The 19,147-nt window shown below is 42.4% G+C and overlaps 1 protein-coding gene across 4 annotated transcripts in view; it reads right to left on the bottom strand.

The window, feature by feature from the left end:
• Positions 1-19,147, bottom strand: part of FGGY (FGGY carbohydrate kinase domain containing) — a 233,195-nt gene that overhangs the window by 84,632 nt on the left and 129,416 nt on the right. For all 4 annotated transcript variants that reach the window (XM_075131802.1, XM_075131803.1, XM_048859626.2 and 1 more), the window contains exon 9: positions 8,026-8,133. In XM_075131802.1, the coding sequence (XP_074987903.1) occupies positions 8,026-8,133 (108 nt within the window). The remainder of the gene's footprint in view (positions 1-8,025; positions 8,134-19,147) is intronic.

Below are 19,147 nucleotides of genomic sequence, written 5' to 3' on the forward strand. Positions count from 1 at the left end.
CCCAACAAGGTAGAGGAGGAACTTTATCACACTATGTATCTGTATATTTAGCCATACTCCTTGCACTCAAGGGAGAGATTTATAAGACAATATAGCAGGGACGGGCAAACTGTGGCTTGTGAGCGGCATGTGGCTCTTTTACAGTTAAAGCACATCTGTCAAGGTTCCTCCCCCACCCTGAACTCTAGGGTACAGATGTGGGGACCTGCATGAAAAACCTCCTAAGCTTATCTTTACCAGCTTAGGTCAAAACTTCCCCAAGGTACAAAATATTCCACCCGTTGTCCTTGGACTGGCCGCTACCACCACCAAACTAATATTGGTTACTGGGGAAGAGCTGTTTGGACGCATCCTTCCCCCCAAAATACTTCCCAAAACCTTGCACCCCACTTCCTGGACAAGGTTTGGTAAAAAGCCTCACCAATTTGCCTAGGTGACTACAGACCCAGACCCTTGGATCTTAAGAACAATGAACAATCCTTCCAACACTTGCACCCCCCCCTTTCCTGGGAAATGTTGGATAAAAAGCCTCACCAATTTGCATAGGTGACCACAGACCCAAACCCTTGGATCTGAGAACAATGAAAAAGCATTCAGTTTCTTACAAGAAGACTTTTAATAAAAAATAGAAGTAAATAGAAATAAAGAAATCCCCCCTGTAAAATCAGGATGGTAGATATCTTACAGGGTAATTAGATTCAAAAACATAGAGAACCCCTCTAGGCAAAACCTTAAGTTACAAAAAAGATACACAGACAGAAATAGTTATTCTATTCAGCACAATTCTTTTCTCAGCCATTTAAAGAAATCATAATCTAACACATACCTAGCTAGATTACTTACTAAAAGTTCTAAGACTCCATTCCTGGTCTATCCCCGACAGAAACCCAGCATATAGACAGACACAGACCCTTTGTTTCCCTCCTCCCAGCTTTTGAAAGTATCTTGTCTCCTCATTGGTCATTTTGGTCAGGTGCCAGCAAGGTTACCTTTAGCTTCTTCACCCTTTACAGGTGAGAGGAGCTTTCCCCTGGCCAGGAGGGATTTCAAAGGGGTTTACCCTTCCCTTTATATTCATGACACGCCCCCCAAATCTCAGCTAGGGTGAAACACTGGCTGGGATTTCTTCCTGGAGCTCTAGGAAAAACAGAGTTAATAAGACACATGCATCTCTAAATATACTACCAAGTACATAAAGACTAACAATATTTTTCACATCTGAAGGACGATTTTAACCAGTTGATTCTGGGAAACTTTCACGGGAGAGTGCATCAGCCACTTTGTTAGAAGCTCCTGAGATGTGTTGGATGTCGAAATCAAAATCTTGGAGAGCTAAACTCCACCGAAGAAGTTTTTTGTTAGTTTCCTTGACGGTGTGAAGCCACTTCAGTGCAGCATGGTCGGTTTGCAGGTGGAAACGCCGTCCCCAAACATATGGGCGTAGCTTTTCCAGAGCGTAGATAATGGCATAACATTCTTTTTCAGTGACTGACCAGTTGCTTTCCCTCTCAGACAGTTTTTTGCTGAGAAACACTACAGGGTGGAATTCTTGATCAGGTCCTTTCTGCATTAAAACTGCTCCCACACCACGCTCGGATGCATCTGTGGTTACTAGGAACGGTTTGTCAAAGTCTGGGGCCCTTAGTACAGGGTCAGACATGAGTGTCGCTTTAAGCTTGTTAAAGGCCTTCTGACACTTTCCGGTCCACTGAACAGCATTTGGCTGTTTCTTTTTGGTTAGGTCCGTCAGTGGGGCAGCGATTTGGCTGTAGTGCGGTACAAATAGTCTGTAATAACCGGCCAAGCCTAAGAAGGATTGAACCTGTTTCTTTGACTTTGGGACAGGCCACTTTTCGATAGCATCCACTTTGGCCTGTAGGGGGCTGATAGTTCCTTGACCCACCTGGTGTCCAAGGTAAGTCACTCTGTTTAGGCCTATTTGACACTTCTTAGCCTTAACAGTTAGTCCTGCCTCCCTTATGCGCTCAAGGACTTTTTGTAGATGTTCCAGGTGGTCTGCCCAGGAATCCGAAAATATGGCCACATCGTCAAGGTAGGCGACTGCATATTCTCCTAATCCCGCTAGGAGACCATCTACAAGTCTTTGGAAAGTGGCGGGTGCATTTCGCAGCCCGAAAGGGAGTACATTAAATTCATACAGCCCAAGATGTGTGATGAAGGCTGACCTTTCCTTGGCAGATTCATCTAGCGGTACCTGCCAGTACTCCTTGGTTAAGTCCAAGGTAGAGATGAACTGGGCCCGTCCCAGTTTCTCTAATAGTTCATCTGTGCGTGGCATTGGATAGTTGTCTGGGTGAGTTACAGCATTTAGCTTAAGGTAGTCCACGCAAAAACGTATTTCCCCATCTGGTTTGGGAACTAGAACCACTGGAGATGCCCATGCACTTTCAGAGGGGCGGATTACACCCATCTGTAACATATCCTGGATCTCCCGTTCTATAGCAGTTTTAGCTTGAGGAGACACCCGGTAAGGTTGGACCCTAATTGGGTGAGCATTACCTGTGTCAATGGAGTGGTATGCCCGTTCAGTCAGTTCTGGGGTGGCTGAGAACGTTGGCGCGTAGCTAGTGCACAGCTCCTGGATCTGCTGTCGCTGCATACGCCCAAGGGTCATGGAGAGGTTCACCTCTTCCACACCACCAGCACATTTCCCTTCGTAGTAGACACCTTCGGGCCACTCAGCGTCGTCTCCTCCGTGGGCTGTAAACTGACAAACCTTTAATTCTCTGGAATAAAAGGGCTTTAGAGAATTAATATGGTACACCTTAGGCTTTCGGGTGGAGGTGGGGAATGCTATGAGATAATTAACAGCTCCCAGGCGCTCCTGGACCATGAATGGCCCTTCCCACGATGCTTCCATTTTATGGGCCTGGAGCGCCCTTAAGACCATGACCTGGTCTCCTACTTTGAAGGAACGCTCTCTGGCATGTTTATCATACCAGGCTTTTTGCTCTTTTTGAGCATCCTGTAAGTTTTCTCTAGCAAGGGCTAAAGAGGTTCGGAGGGTGTTTTGTAGGTTGGTTACAAAGTCCAGAATGTTAGTTCCTGGAGAAGGTGTAAATCCCTCCCATTGCTGCTTCACCAACTGCAATGGCCCCTTAACCTCACGGCCATATAAAAGTTCAAATGGGGAAAACCCTAAACTGGGATGTGGTACAGCTCTGTAGGCAAAGAGCAACTGCTGCAACACTAGGTCCCAATCATTGGAGTGCTCATTTACAAATTTACGTATCATGGCCCCCAAAGTTCCATTAAACTTCTCCACCATGCCATTTGTTTGATGATGGTAAGGAGTGGCAACCAAGTGATTTACCCCATGAGCTTCCCAAAGGTTTTCCATAGTTCCTGCCAGGAAATTAGTCCCTGCATCTGTGAGGATGTCGGAGGGCCAACCTACCCTGGCAAAAATGTCTGCTAGTGCCTGGCACACACTTTTAGCCCTGGTGTTGCTTAGAGCTACTGCTTCCGGCCATCGGGTGGCAAAATCCATGAAAGTCAGTATGTACTGCTTTCCTCTGGCTGTCTTTTTCGGAAAAGGACCCAGAATATCCACAGCTACTCGCTGAAATGGAACTTCAATGATGGGGAGTGGCTGGAGAGGGGCTTTGACCTGGTCTTGGGGTTTTCCCACTCTTTGGCACACCTCACAAGACTGGACATAGGTAGAAACATCCTTGCCCATTCCCTCCCAGTGGAATGACCCCCCCAAACGGTCTTTGGTCCTGTTCACCCCAGCATGGCCACTAGGGTGATCGTGGGCTAAGCTCAAGAGCTTGGCCCGGTATTTAGTTGGAACTACCAACTGTCTCTGAGGATGCCAGTCTTCCTGGTGTCCACCAGAAAGAGTTTCCTTGTATAAAAGTCCTCTTTCTACAACAAACCTGGATTGATTAGAAGAGCTGAGAGGCGGTGGGTTGCTCCGTGCCGCCGTCCAAGCTCTCTGGAGGCTTTCAACTGTTTCCTGTTCAGTCTGGAACTGTTCCCTTGATGCTGGAGACATCAGTCCCTCATTGGATTGTGGACCTAGGCTTGGTCCCTCTGGAAGCGATATAGGGGATGGAGCTGTTTCTGTTGACTGTGAACCGCTCTCCGCTGGTGCACTATGTTGGGATTCAGGCTCCGGCTGAGCCTCTTGTGTCGGGTTATCGGCTGCTGCCAGTTCAGGGTCGGTGGGGCCCTCTGGTGTTGAGGTTGCAAGTACTGGATTCAGTGCTGACACTGGGTCTGGTGTTGGTTGTTCGGCTGGTTCCGGTTCTGGGACTGGTTCTGTCTGGGTCTCTGGGACTGGATCCACTACTGCTGTTGCAGACATTGGCCTGGGGTCCGGGTCCATCACCTCTGACCGGGTCCTGATAGAAGTTTCCGGAACAGAGCTAGGCCTCACGGCTTGTTTAGCCTGGCTGCAGGTGACCGTTCCCACCCTCTTGGCCTGCTTCACATGATTGGCCAAGTCTTCCCCCAACAGCATGGGGATGGGATAATCATCATAGACTGCAAAAGTCCACATTCCTGACCAGCCCTTGTACTGGACAGGCAACTTGGCTGTAGGCAAAGTGAAAGAGTTGGACTTGAAGGGTTGAATCGTCACTTGGATCTCTGGGTTGATTAAATTGGGGTCCACTAAGGAAGCATGGATAGCTGACACTTGTGCTCCGGTGTCCCTCCACGCGGTGACCTTCTTCCCGCCCACACTCACAGTTTCCCTCCGCTCCAAGGGTATCTGGGAGGTATTTGGGCCTGTGGACCTCTGGTGTGATTCCAGTGCAATGAACTGTAATCTGTTGGGGTTCTTGGGGCAGTTGGCCTTTACATGCCCCAGCTCGTTACATTTAAAACATCGTCCAGCTGACTGGTCACTGGGGCGAAGAGGGTTGCTGGAGAACGGGGTGGCGGGACGATAAGGGGTCTGGAGGGTTCTTTGGGAGGTAGGTGGGGCTTTGGGCGGCCCCCGGTAATAGGGTGTGGTCTGGGGTGGTCCCTTCTGGTCTCCGCTCCAACTGCGACCAGTTTTCTTCTTCTCTGCCACCTCCACCCATCTGGCTCCAATCTCTCCTGCCTCAATTACAGTTTTGGGTTTCCCATCTAGGATGTATCTTTCTATTTCCTCAGGAACACCCTCTAAGAATTGTTCCATTTGCATTAGGAAGGGCAAATTTACTGGAGATTCAACACTTGCTCCTGATATCCAGGCATCCCAATGTTTCACAATGTGGTAGGCATGTCGGGTAAATGACATGTCTGGTTTCCACCTTAGGGCTCTGAACCTCCGACGAGACTGCTCGGGTGTTATCCCCATTCGGACTCTCACCTTGGATTTAAACAGTTCATACTTGTTCATGTGTTCTTTAGGCATTTCAGCTGCCACCTCAGCTAAGGGTCCACTGAGCTGTGGCCTCAGCTCTACCATGTATTGGTCAGTAGAGATGTTGTACCCAAGGCAGGCCCTTTCGAAGTTTTCTAAGAAGGCCTCAGTATCATCACCTGCCTTGTAGGTGGGGAACTTTCTGGGATGGGAAGTGGTACCTGGAGAAGGATTGCTAGGGTTTGTTGGTATATTCTGCCGGGCCTTTATCCTCTCTACCTCCTCCACATGCTTCCTCTCTTTTTCCTTCTCTTCCTCCACATGCTTCCTTGCCTCCATTTCCCTCTTGTGGGCAGCCTCCTGTACCTGCATGAGTTCTATCTGTCTTTCATGTTCCCTTTGTTTTTCCTCAGCCTGAAATTTGGCTAATTCCAGCTGTAGTCGAGCTGCGGATTTGGTCATTCTAACCTCTCTGTTTTTTAACTAACTTTACACCCGAGGTTTAGAAATAAACAAAACTTGGCTGTAAAATTTTGCTGTGCTGGAATAGAATACCTATTCTCTGATAGTGATTGTCAGCCTACAGAAAAAGACAATTCCCTTGTCTCTGCTCTGGGCCCAAATTAAAGCAAAAAACCTCCAACTACTTGGAAACCTGCTTACCCAGCCCAAAGAAAAAGCAAATGGGTAGAACACACACCCCCTATTTACTTTTAGGAAGAAAAGAAAAAAAACCTCTGGGTTGGAAGACTGTGAATTTCCCTGCAGGAGTTAAATACCCTGCCTCCAGGCAAAGAGAACCTGCAATTCACAAAGATAATCCCCTTTTGTCTCTGCTTGGCCACAAAGCAGAGAAACAAGCTGCTTTCAGTTTCAGCTGCTTTCTGGACTTCCTTTCCAAAGGAAAAAAAATTTTTTTTTAAAATCTGTATTTCTAGTTCATAAATATAAAGGGAAGGGTAAACCCCTTTGAAATCCCTCCTGGCCAGGGGAAAGCTCCTCTCACCTGTAAAGGGTTAAGAAGCTAAAGGTAACCTTGCTGGCACCTGACCAAAATGACCAATGAGGAGACAAGATACTTTCAAAAGCTGGGAGGAGGGAGAGAAACAAAGGGTCTGTGTCTGTCTATATGCTGGGTTTCTGTCGGGGATAGACCAGGAATGGAGTCTTAGAACTTTTAGTAAGTAATCTAGCTAGGTATGTGTTAGATTATGATTTCTTTAAATGGCTGAGAAAAGAATTGTGCTGAATAGAATAACTATTTCTGTCTGTGTATCTTTTTTGTAACTTAAGGTTTTGCCTAGAGGGGTTCTCTATGTTTTTGAATCTAATTACCCTGTAAGATATCTACCATCCTGATTTTACAGGGGGGATTTCTTTATTTCTATTTACTTCTATTTTTTATTAAAAGTCTTCTTGTAAGAAACTGAATGCTTTTTCATTGTTCTCAGATCCAAGGGTTTGGGTCTGTGGTCACCTATGCAAATTGGTGAGGCTTTTTATCCAACATTTCCCAGGAAAGGGGGGGCGGGTGCAAGTGTTGGAAGGATTGTTCATTGATCTTAAGATCCAAGGGTCTGGGTCTGTAGTCACCTAGGCAAATTGGTGAGGCTTTTTACCAAACCTTGTGCAGGAAGTGGGGTGCAAGGTTTTGGGAAGTATTCTGGGGGGAAGGATGCGTCCAAACAGCTCTTCCCCAGTAACCAATATTAGTTTGGTGGTGGTAGCGGCCAGTCCAAGGACAACGGGTGGAATATTTTGTACCTTGGGGAAGTTTTGACCTAAGCTGGTAAAGATAAGCTTAGGAGGTTTTTCATGCAGGTCCCCACATCTGTACCCTAGAGTTCAGAGTGGGGGAGGAACCTTGACATGGTGGCATAGTGGTGGGATTAACCTGAAATCATTTTGAGATCCAGTTGAGATTTTTTGAAATAGAAATGAAGAAATCCCCCCTGTAAAATCAGGATGGTAGATATCTTACAGGGTAATTAGATTCAAAAACATAGAGAACCCCTCTAGGCAAAACCTTAAGTTACAAAAAAGATACACAGACAGAAATAGTTATTCTATTCAGCACAATTCTTTTCTCAGCCATTTAAAGAAATCATAATCTAACACATACCTAGCTAGATTACTTACTAAAAGTTCTAAGACTCCATTCCTGGTCTATCCCCGACAGAAACCCAGCACATAGACAGACACAGACCCTTTGTTTCTCTCCCTCCTCCCAGCTTTTGAAAGTATCTTGTCTCCTCATTGGTCATTTTGGTCAGGTGCCAGCGAGGTTACCTTTAGCTTCTTAACCCTTTACAGGTTAGAGGAGCTTTCCCCTGGCCAGGAGGGATTTCAAAGGGGTTTACCCTTCCCTTTATATTTATGACAACATCTCTTTAAGTCCTCCATGCCCTCCCCATTCTCTTCCTATCAGACTGTTTGGGGGAGCTTGGGGCTTCTGCCCTGCAGTGGGGTGGTGGGGCTAGGAGCTTCTTAACAGACTTTAGTTACCATTCCCGAGCAGCCAAGCATGTAGTGTTGTTTGCAGCACATTTGCTTCTATGATATTACAGTGTTTGGGACCCGCCTCTCAGGTGGTGTAAATTGGAAGAGGTCTGCTGAGTTCAGTGGTGCTATGCTGATTGACACCAGCTGAGGAACTGTCACTATATTTTAGTAAGAAGCTATTTGTGCCTTTGCAGACTCACCAGTTTTCCTGTAGCACTTTGGCCTCCCTCGTTCAACCAGAATCCAGGCACCATGGCTGAGTAATAGGGACCCCAAACACCAGGCACAAAAATGGGAGCATCGCTTATCTGAAAAGACAACAGTAAATCTAGTTATTCTAGTTGCCTTCTGTTTGACACAGTATTTCAAGGGCTAACATTTAACAGCAATTAGGAGCTGATTCTGGAAACGCTCATGGAAGTCCTCTGAAATAGTGGTTAAAGCACAAAGGGACATAAGAATCTTTAGTGCACCTGGCACATAAATATCTTGCGACACCGGCTACAACAGTGCCATGCAAACACCTGTTATCACTTTCAGGCGATACTGTTAACAAGAAGCAGGCAGCATTATCTCCTGCAAACGTGAACACACTTGTTTGTCTGAGTGATTGGCTGAAGTAGAACTGAGTGGACTTTGTTTTATTTTTGAATGCAGTTTTTTTACATAATTCTACATTTGTAAGTTCAACTTTCATGATAAAGAGATTGCACTACAAAACTTTTTTAGGTTATTGAAAAATACCATTACTTGTTTTTTTACAGTGCAAATATAATGTGAGCACTGTGCACTTTGTATTCTGTCAGGTTTCAGAGTAACAGCCGTGTTAGTCTGTATTCGCAAAAAGAAAAGGAGTACTTGTGGCACCTTAGAGACTAACCAATTTATTTGAGCATGAGCTTTCGTGAGCTACAGCTCACTTCATCGGATGCATACCGTGGAAACTGCAGCAGACTTTATATATGTGTATAAAGTCTGCTGCAGTTTCCACGGTATGCATCCGATGAAGTGAGCTGTAGCTCACGAAAGCTCATGCTCAAATAAATTGGTTAGTCTCTAAGGTGCCACAAGTACTCCTTTTCTTTTTGTATTCTGTGTTGCAACTGAAATCAATATATTTGAAAATGTAGAAAATATCTATTTAAATGAATGGTATTCCATTATTTAACAGTGCAATTAATTTTTTTAATCATGCAATTAATCACGATTAATTTTTTATTCGCTTGACAGCGCCCTAGTTTCAATGAACTTTTTAATTGGATGATGTTCCCTGTGCCAGATGGTGGTCAAACACTAATCACTGATTAAACCCACTCTAAATTTTAGTCACCTATCTCACTGGCCCGTCCTAGCATGCGCATCCTGTAAATTTTCACAGTTGAGATTCAACGTGGAACTTCATGGTCCATAGGGAATGACCCTCCACTACTTACATAGTTCATACACACAATAAATAAAAGTCCCAGTCCTGCTCCCAGTAAATGCAATGCAGAATTCCCATTGAATTCAATGGGAGCGGGCTCAAAACTTTAGTAGAAGATGATTTTGGTGAAGTTTAGGCAGCGCCTACTAGAGAAAGCTTATTGGCATGTGCACATCACACGTTTAATAAATATACCAGCAGAAAGGTTTCTGCACAAACAATAGTCTGCTCAAGCTGTCATCTTAAATTACAGATGATTCTCAAGAGTAACATGAAATTAAGTAAGAAAAACAAAGAAGAGAAATTGGCTTCCCAAATATTTCTCAGCAATCCCCAACCCTGATTTCTCTGGGGAATAACACAACTGTGCGTGAGAGAATCTTACTCAAGTGTACCCACACTATCCGCCTCGATGTTTTGAAATACTTTTGTTAAAGATCTTTTGTGCTGAATGACCTTTTTGCACAACTAACTGCAGCCACATCTCATTTAAAAAAAGCATGAAGAATGACTGCCCTGCCCCTGAATTCAACAAGCCATGCAGGACATCAAGCAGATGTGTCCACCAAAAAGATTGCGAAGGGTGTACGTTTTTTTAAATTTTTTTAAATACTGCAACAGGCTTAAATTGCAGAAAGGGTGGTTTAGGCTGGACATTAGGAAAAACTTCCTATCAGTGTAGTTAAGCACTGGAGTCCTGACCCACAGTTCTCTACTCTAACTCAAGACATCACAGCATCTCTAAAGAGGAGAAGGACCATGCAGAGCAGACTGGACTTGGATTTTTAAAGTCTCATTCAAAATAGTCTCAACACACCAGACTTTGTGGTAGTCAATTTACCTATCTTGAAAGGATGAAGAACCTGCAATTCTAGAAAGGCTAGCTAATCTAAGTCAGAGGCTCAGACCACTGAGCTATACTCTCCTACACATTATGGATAAGAGATTGACTGCACAGACTAAGTATGCTAAATTACAAGGCCCTCTGAAAATGAGATGTTTACAGACTTACAGGAAGGTTGGAACATTGTTTTTGCTCCATTGTTCTTTCTTTTCCATATTTCCTAAAGTACTACCCCAGTATTCCGAAAACTGTCCCATATTCTGTCAGCAGTGACTAGAAGAAGCAGATTGATTAAAAGACTGAACTGCCCTTGGAGCTGGTACTGCTGGGAAGCAGGGGATTCTGAGTGGCAGCAGCCAGGCTCTGTATTTCGGAAAATAGCCACAGGAATTTGCCAGGACAGGATGTTTCTGTGCTGGCTCATATCTAGTTGCACTGAGACTTTCCTATCATCTTCCTACCAAAATACCATCTGTATACATTCCAGCAAACTTTCAACACATGTATGGCACAAAATGAGACAGTAACATATCTATGCATTAGTGAATAAAGCCAATGGGGCTTGACTCTTATTTCTTCTGCAGGGTAGGATGATCAGACAGCAAGTGTGAAAAATGGGGATGTGGGCAGGGTGGTAATAGGAGCCTATATAAGAAAAAGACCCCAAAATCAGGACTGTCCCTATAAAATCGGGACATCTGGTCGCCCTACTGCAGGGAGAAGCTTTCTCCTTCCTCTCCCTTTTAATTACTCTGGGACAAGGAATGTTGTGTTATCATACAGAGGATTATCTGCCCTGTTCCCGGCATATTTAGACTTCTCTCTCCCTCCAGCTGCTTCCCCCACCTCAAACAACTTCATACACTTTCAGCTTTGGCAGGGTAGGCAGCTAAGGAGCATAACTGAAGATAGTGGTCTCTGTGGAAAAGGAGAGCTGAGAGGATTCCTCTCTCACTAGAACAGATAAAGAAAGTCTTTGAAGAGCAGTGGCATGAATCATCTTCCACACCTGTATGTAGAATATAAATAAAATAGCTTGGCATTTCCCTTCCCTGAATTAGATTTGGAGGATGTGTGACGCCTGCAGCTGCCATCTGTATTTTCATAATAAAAAGCCTAAACTCTGTCTCGATTTACGTCATATGCAATCCCACTGGAGTAAATGGGCCTACACAGTGGAAAGGGTGCAAAATTTGCTGCAGCTCCACCATATTTACAGATTTTTATATTCAAATAGAGAATTCCCCCCCCCCCCCTGCACTAATGTCATATCCTTTCCAAATTAACCTGTGTATTGACTTTCAACACACCCATGTGCTGGCATGGATAGATCATTACTAGTGCCATTAATTGTCTTGCTGAAGCTTGGGAAAATCCATAGCCTTCACAGGGCAGAAACAGCCATTTTGGATTTATGAATAGGTGATTTTTATTTCTAATGTGAATAGGAGAGGTCACCATTCTGGTCTTGAAAGCTGAAATGGGTATGAGGAGGGAGACCCAGATTTTCTGCTTCATATCTAATCAAAATTGTTACTCTGTATAATAAGACTTAGCATTCAGATAGTGTTTTTTTGTCTTTAAGGCACTTTACAAACATTATTTGATTTATTACTTATAACACTGTCACCACCTCCTTTGGCCAGTTTTACCTCCCTGATGAGATAGGTTAATATAATTAATTAACCTCATTTTGGTAACCAAAGCGTGAGACTGACACACATGGAAGTTAAATGACTTGCCCACAGTTACAGAGAGAATCCCTGTCAGAGCCACGATTAACACCCATGTGGTTCCTGGCTCCCAGGCCACTGCATGATATTTACTGCCACAAGTACTTGGGGGGGGGGGGTGAGACACATTTGGACCTATTCACATGGTGAATTCTAATATGAGGAAGCACAGCCCAAATCTATACTCATTTAAGTGGATTAAACATATTCAGAGAAAATATTGCCCTCTCTCTGTGATGGTTACTTACAGACGTTCTCTGCTGCTTTTAGAGAACAATTTCTGCCACACAGTATTTTAGTTGGGATAGCAGAATTTTTTTTATGGAGGAAGCTGCTGCCTTTTCCATGTCTTCCCAAAAAGCACATGCCCACCCATTTATCAAAAATGTTTTGGAACATTTAAAATATCTCCTAGATTTTGATCTGGACAAACTGAAGAAATAGTCTGAAATAAATAGGATGATATTCAATAAGGACAAATGCAAAGTACCCCACTTAGGAAGGAACACTCAGTTGCATACCTACAAAATGGGAAATGTTTCAGAGTAACAGCCGTGTTAGTCTGTATTCGCAAAAAGAAAAGGAGTACTTGTGGCACCTTAGAGACTAACCAATTTATTTGAGCATAAGCTTTCGTGAGCTACAGCTCACTTCATCAGATGCATACTGTGGAAAGTACAGAAGATCTTTTTATACACACAAACCATGAAAAAATGGGTGTTTACCACTACAAAAGATTTTCTCTCCCCCCACCCCACTCTCCTGCTGGTAATAGCTTATCTAGTGATCAGTCTCCTTACAATGTGTATGATAATCAAGGTGGGCCATTCCCAGCACAAATCCAGGGTTTAACAAGAACGTCTGGGGGGGAGGGGTAGGAAAAAACAAGGGGAAATAGGTTACCTTGCATAATGACTTAGCCACTCCCAGTCACTATTCAAGCCTAAGTTAATTGTATCCAATTTGCAAACGAATTCCAATTCAACAGTCTCTCGCTGGAGTCTGGTTTTGAAGTTTTTCTGTTGTAATATCGCAACTTTCATGTCTGTGATCGCGTGACCAGAGAGATTGAAGTGTTCTTCGACTGGTTTATGAATGTTATAATTCTTGACATCTGATTTGTGTCCATTTAGTCTTTTACGTAGAGACTGTCCAGTTTGACCAATGTACATGGCAGAGGGGCATTGCTGGCACATGATGGCATATATCACATTGGTGGATGTGCAGGTGAACGAGCCTCTGATAGTGTGGCTGATGTTATTAGGCCCTGTGATGGTGTCCCCTGAATATGGGAAATGACTGCCTAGGAAGGAGTACTGTAGAAAGGGATCGGTGGGGTGGGGGGGGGGGAGGTTGGTCATAGTGGATCACAAGCTAAATATGAGTCAACAATATAACACTGTTACAAAAAACAACACCACCATTCTGGGAGTGTTGTAAGCAAGACATAAGAAGTAATTCTTCTGTTCTACTCCGCGCTGATTAGGCCTCAACTGGAGTATTGTGTCCAGTTCTAGGCGCCACATTTCAGGAAAGATTTGGAGAAAGTCCAGAGAAGAGCAACATAAATGATTAAAGGTCTAGAAAACATGATCTATGTGGGAAGACTTAAAAAATTGCATTTGTTTAGTCTGGACAAGAGAAGACTGAGAGGAAACATGATAACAATTTTCAAGTACATAAAAGGTTGTTACAAGGAGGAGGGAGAAAAATTGTTTCTCTTAACCTCTGAGGATAGGACATGAAGCAATGGGCTTAAATTGCAGCAAGGACAGTTTAGGCTGGACATGAGGAAAAACTTCCTGTCGGCATGGTTACGTACTGGAATAAATTGCCTAGGGATGTTGGGGAATCTCCGTCATTGAATATTTTTAAGAGCAGGTTAGACAAACACCTGTGAGGGATTGTCTAGATAATACTTAGTCCTTCCATGAGTGCACAGGACTGGACTAGATGACCTCTAGTCCTACGCTTCTATGATTCTATATTTCTACTCTTCAGGTGAAAGAGAAGTTCTGCATTTTCTAGCAGAGAGGATAAAGAAAAAGAGTTTTGTCTGGGAAGGTTTAACCTCAGTTTGTACTCTATACAAGCTTATACTAATATGTAAGATATGTAAACATTATAGAGAAATCAGAAACAACTGAAATGATGAATTCAGTTTAACAGTATTCAGCTGTGGTACAACTGCCAGAAGGCACTTTTTGTTATGAATAGATCATTTGGATGAGATACAGACCTGATTTCAACCCTGACGTGCACTAGGAAAATCAATGTCAAACTATCTGGGATCAGAAGGCGTGAGGAGCACATCTGGCAATGCACAAAAATATAAAAAGGCTATAAAATATATGATGCTATGTAGAATTATGCTATGGTACCAAAGGACCAGTTTAAACAGCACTGGCATGAGATTTATAAAAAACATGGCTTAAAAAAATTCCAAAACTCAATTGCAAAAGTATATGTGGAAGAAACAAATTACTCACAATTATCGTTAAAAGCTAACTTGAAATAAATGTAAGTGAATCAGTGGCGTCATTGTCTTTAATCCAAATTAAGATCATGTAAGTTTTCAACACTGACATTTGGTACAGACAATGAATGGAGCAGAACACAGACCTCTAGAGCATAGAATCATTTTAGCCTATACCCCATCCATAAAATGAAATCACAAGGTAAACTCAATCTATATTGCTTAACTGGTATTGTTTTGCCAGAACAGCCATAATTGACCAGGCATGCACAGATGTTTCCGCCTCAGTTTTATGTAAATGTCTCTGTAATTAGAGACATGATAAAATAAAACAGGTGAGAGCCGTTTTATAGAAGCATGAATTCCCGCAGAACTTTCCTTTTTAGTTGACTCCATGTGTTGATGGTATAACCTTACATGAATTCATTCCATGACTCTATCTGAGAAGTTGGCTATCAGCTGAGAAGTAAATCTTTGTATTAATAAGGTACACTGCAGTATGTGTATCCTTTTCCATTTTCACCACTCCATCCGAACGGGGCCTCTGTGACAAGCTGGCAGAGTTACAGTATCAGGGTCGGATTCTCCTCTCGTTCACAATAGTTTTACAATGGTGTAATGTCATTGATTTCCGTGGAACTACTCTTGATTTACATCAGTGTACATGACAGCAGAACTGAGCCCGCAATATACTGTCAGAGCATTTGGCGACATGAATACTTGTTAATGAGGAGCTAGGTCATAAAGCCTGTTTGAAATTTTTTCATCTATCAGCTTTTACAGATGGTGGTACAGAATAATAGCTGCTGTTGTTAGGGTAAGGTACATAAGGAACAAGATCCAAGATATTTAGTGAGAGTGGACAGAAAAAACAGTGCTGTATAAATCACCAAGTAATATATGCTGTCTATACTTCTGGTCTTTGATCTTTGACAAGTCAGCTACATGCATTAACTAGTGTGTTGTCTTCTAACTTTCAAATCTATGCCTTACTATAGGTTGAGAATATTAGTATTCATTCAACCCAAGGCTTTAATACTGATGGGTATGATCTTATTTTAGTAATCATTCTATTGTTTTGCTGCTCCTAGCCAAGTGAACACACCTCCATGACAGAGAATGAAGATCATTTAAAAAAAAAAAAGTGTGAGAGAGAGAATTCAGAGGGAACACAGAGCCTTTCATCTCTAGGTCTCTGGTTTGAATCCCACTCATGTTATTAGCTATTGAATATTACGATTTGGTGACTTTTCAATGGCCTATATTAATTTTGGTGGACTCAGTCTAGTTCCCAGATGTCCACTCTGCAGTTGCCAAAGAGAGGCCAACAGCTAAATGGGCACAAAAACTGAACTACCTTTCAATCCTAGAGGCAATTCCTCAAGGCCAAGTTAAAGAAAACTAAACTAACCTTGTAAAAATTTTTTACATCACATCAATAATTTCTACAATAAAATGTAATGGAATTCAAGTTGCAGCCTGATGCAAAAGATTAAAAAAAAATCAATTAACATATGGCAGCTCAGACGTGTACTCGAAAGAAAGGGAAAACGTTCACTGCAATCTTTGTTACAGGTGTGTATATTTTCAATATTGCAAATCCTGTGATGTGTACAGCACTTATATTTTTGTTTGATTATATTCTCCATAAAGCATAGGCTCTGTGGCAATCGTTGGTTTGTTACATAGCTGTACAGTTTTTGTGATGTGAAATCACACACCATTCTATGGCTATCCACAGCAACTGAGCTGCATTGTAATGATACTGGAACCAAGCCTGCAAACATTTGTGCTTGTGAGTAACTATAAATGAGTAGCCCCACTCAGGTCAAGGAAGTCAATGGGAACTGCTTGAATTAGGAAAGAGTAAAAATAGAGTAAGGACCTCAGGATTTGGCCTAAAGACATTTGTATGAAAACAGGAACTTTGACTGTTCCTCTGATGCTGTTATTATTCCCCAAATCCTCTGAGACAACAAAACTTGTTGCTATGGCAATTATAAGAATTGGGGATAGACTGGCCTTGTGACACTTGGATCAGGAGTAAGATTGGAATCTAAAGATTCCCCATATCTGAGGCTTGGATCTAGTGTTCCAATTCAGACTCTCCTCTAATTATAATCTCACAGAGAGAGAACTGTCAGGCACAAGTAGATGAGCTCTTAAAGGTTCCTGTTTGTAAATATCCTGAATGCCAGCACTTACAGGAACAGAAACAAAAAATAAATGACATGTATGCAGAACTATTTCTAATTTTCTAAGTTTGCCATGAAGCATTAACTGCTCTTCCAGCAATAATCCTAAACAGAGTGTATGATTAATGCCTAAGAAAGTAACAACATTCTCGATTGTCTCAGCTCTGCATGTGTTTCAGGTGAGTTATTATGAAATGGCATAATGTGCTGTACAGTTTGGCCTTATATCTAACGAGTTAATTCAAAGAAAAGTTTATCAAAATTATTAAACATTTCCACTATGTTCATTAAAAACAAAACAAGGAAAGGTATTTTAACACTGATTATATGATCATGATTAAAATATTAACAAAGCATAAGATTTACCTAATGGAAGGTATGTCTATCTTTACTTCGACTGTATTTTTAAGTGGGGGAAGGGATGCAGAGGAAAATCAGTCTAGGCCAATATTTTCAAACTTGGGAGCCAGAGTTTCAGCTGGCGTGTACATAAACTGATTGAAACCTGCCATGGATCTGGGCAGACTGCAGATCTACACACTTAAGTGATTGGTCTGATTTTCAGAGATGCCAAGAACCCCTAGTTACCATTAACATCCAGGGTCAGCATTTCAGAACCCCAACCCAGCTACTCTGGAGCCCAAATATGGATTAAGGTGCCTAACTTTAGGAACCTGAGTCTGAAAATGTTGTCCCTACTGTTTGAGACTCTATAATTAGAAGTGCCACTGATTGTCTGTACAGCTGAAAAAGGCACCTTTTCAAGTCAGGAACAGACAGTGCCTGGACATAGAAAAAGGGTGGAATTTGTCTGCCTTGAATGCTTCTGTTCTTACATTCCTGAATGTAGAGGAGCAAGAGAATACTGGAGGACATGACTCCTGCAGTAGGAGTTTTGCCTAAATGAAGAGTGCAGCACCAGCCATTTAATCTAGGCTTTCAAAAATTAGGAAATTGTGAATCTACCAAAAGGATCCCTGAGCACACAGCTCCATGGTGTACAACCACAGCCACCCTGGGAACATTTCATTTAGCTGCAACCACAGTAAATATTTACTACATTAAATATGTAATCAAGGACTTAATAAGCCAGGTTTTGGGGTTTTTTTTTTAAAGGGAACCTAGTTGTTGACATTTTAAAAACAGCTCAACTACATCTTCATGCTGAACATTTTGAATACAGAAAAATAAAAGGATAAAGTTGAGCGGTAAAGCGCCCCCTTTATTTAATTTAAATTTAACTATATGATTCAATGCAAGATATATCAGGCCTGGTATTCCCCTGTACCAATAGAGGGCAATGTGGGAGGTGACAGGCAGTGTTTGTGCAGCCATCCAGCCAGGAGTTCTGCCAGGGAAAGACAGCTTTCAGTTGCAGTCAGGGGAGCCCATCTGGCAGAGGCTGCTTTGGGGATATAGTACATCACTGTATTCCTTGGTGACTTGGCCATGCCTCTCTTAGGCCAGCTCTGCCGACTTTTCAGACTACATTGGCCAACTCCAGTTTCTCCAGCAGAGTATGAGGCGTGGGTGCCCGGTGCCGCATAATATCACTCCTGGAGAGAGATTTTCTGTCACCTGAGATGGACAGCCCTGCATTATACTGGTGACCAGCGTGTCTCAAGAGTGAATTACTTGCTAATGATCTACCCATTATTTAAAAACTACACACAGTAATTTAAACAAGTCAGTGTTATTTAACAGAGTAATATATATAAATACTTTAATTGTATTTGCTTATTTTTCATTGTTACTCTGTAATAATAGCTTCCTGACTATTGCATTTTCCAGCCTACATGTGAGAGACTTGTCAGATATTTAAAATATTACAACCAACTAACTTTTGCCTGGTTCCATTATGCCTGTTTCCTACACTTCTACTCTGGCCTCTTTTCAATGTTGCCTGAATGTTAAATCCATCTTGCGCATGGGTGTGGGCAGGAATACACCAGGTACACCATGGCATACAATTATTTTCTTTTTATTCCCAAAGGCCAAGGCTTCTTATGGCAATTGGCCAAAAAAAGAAAAAAGTTTTAATCTGTTAAATTGTTTTTTGAGTTAAAAAAATAGTAAATTCCTAATGGATTCAGAAGCTTTTTGCTAAGCACTTAAGCACCCGCAGTAGGGCATTGATTTATTTTATCGTTTTATTTAATGAAATGTCTGGATACAAATTAACCTTTTTTTTTATCATATTTACTGTGTCGCCTGCCTTGAAATGGGAACTACGAGTGCTTTGATAAATGGACTGAAAGGTTGTCTGGTTACATGATAGCTTCTAAGAGCCTAGTGGTGTCCTCAGCTGAAATGCTATTTCGTACCATTCTAAAGCAATACTGCTTAGTGACTCACAAGAGATAACTCCCACCCCTGCCACTCATTGCAATAGCTCAGTGGGGATATTGGGCCTCAACAGAACTACACACCAATTTGTATCACCCCATTATTTTTACTCCTTTTCCAGTGTCACAAAAATACTGTTCTTTATGAAGATTGTAACCCTTAGACAGACACTAATGTGTCCTGAAGTTAAAGTATAATCTTAAAAACGGCACATTTCATGGCTATGATCAGTTAAATTCCCGGGAGATCGTCATAAACATGGACGAATTCCTCTTAACATTTCCAACCAACTAAAAAAGGCAAAA

The sequence above is a fragment of the Caretta caretta genome, chromosome 8 (genome assembly GCF_965140235.1).
Source record: "Caretta caretta isolate rCarCar2 chromosome 8, rCarCar1.hap1, whole genome shotgun sequence".
Classification (NCBI taxonomy): domain Eukaryota; kingdom Metazoa; phylum Chordata; order Testudines; family Cheloniidae; genus Caretta; species Caretta caretta.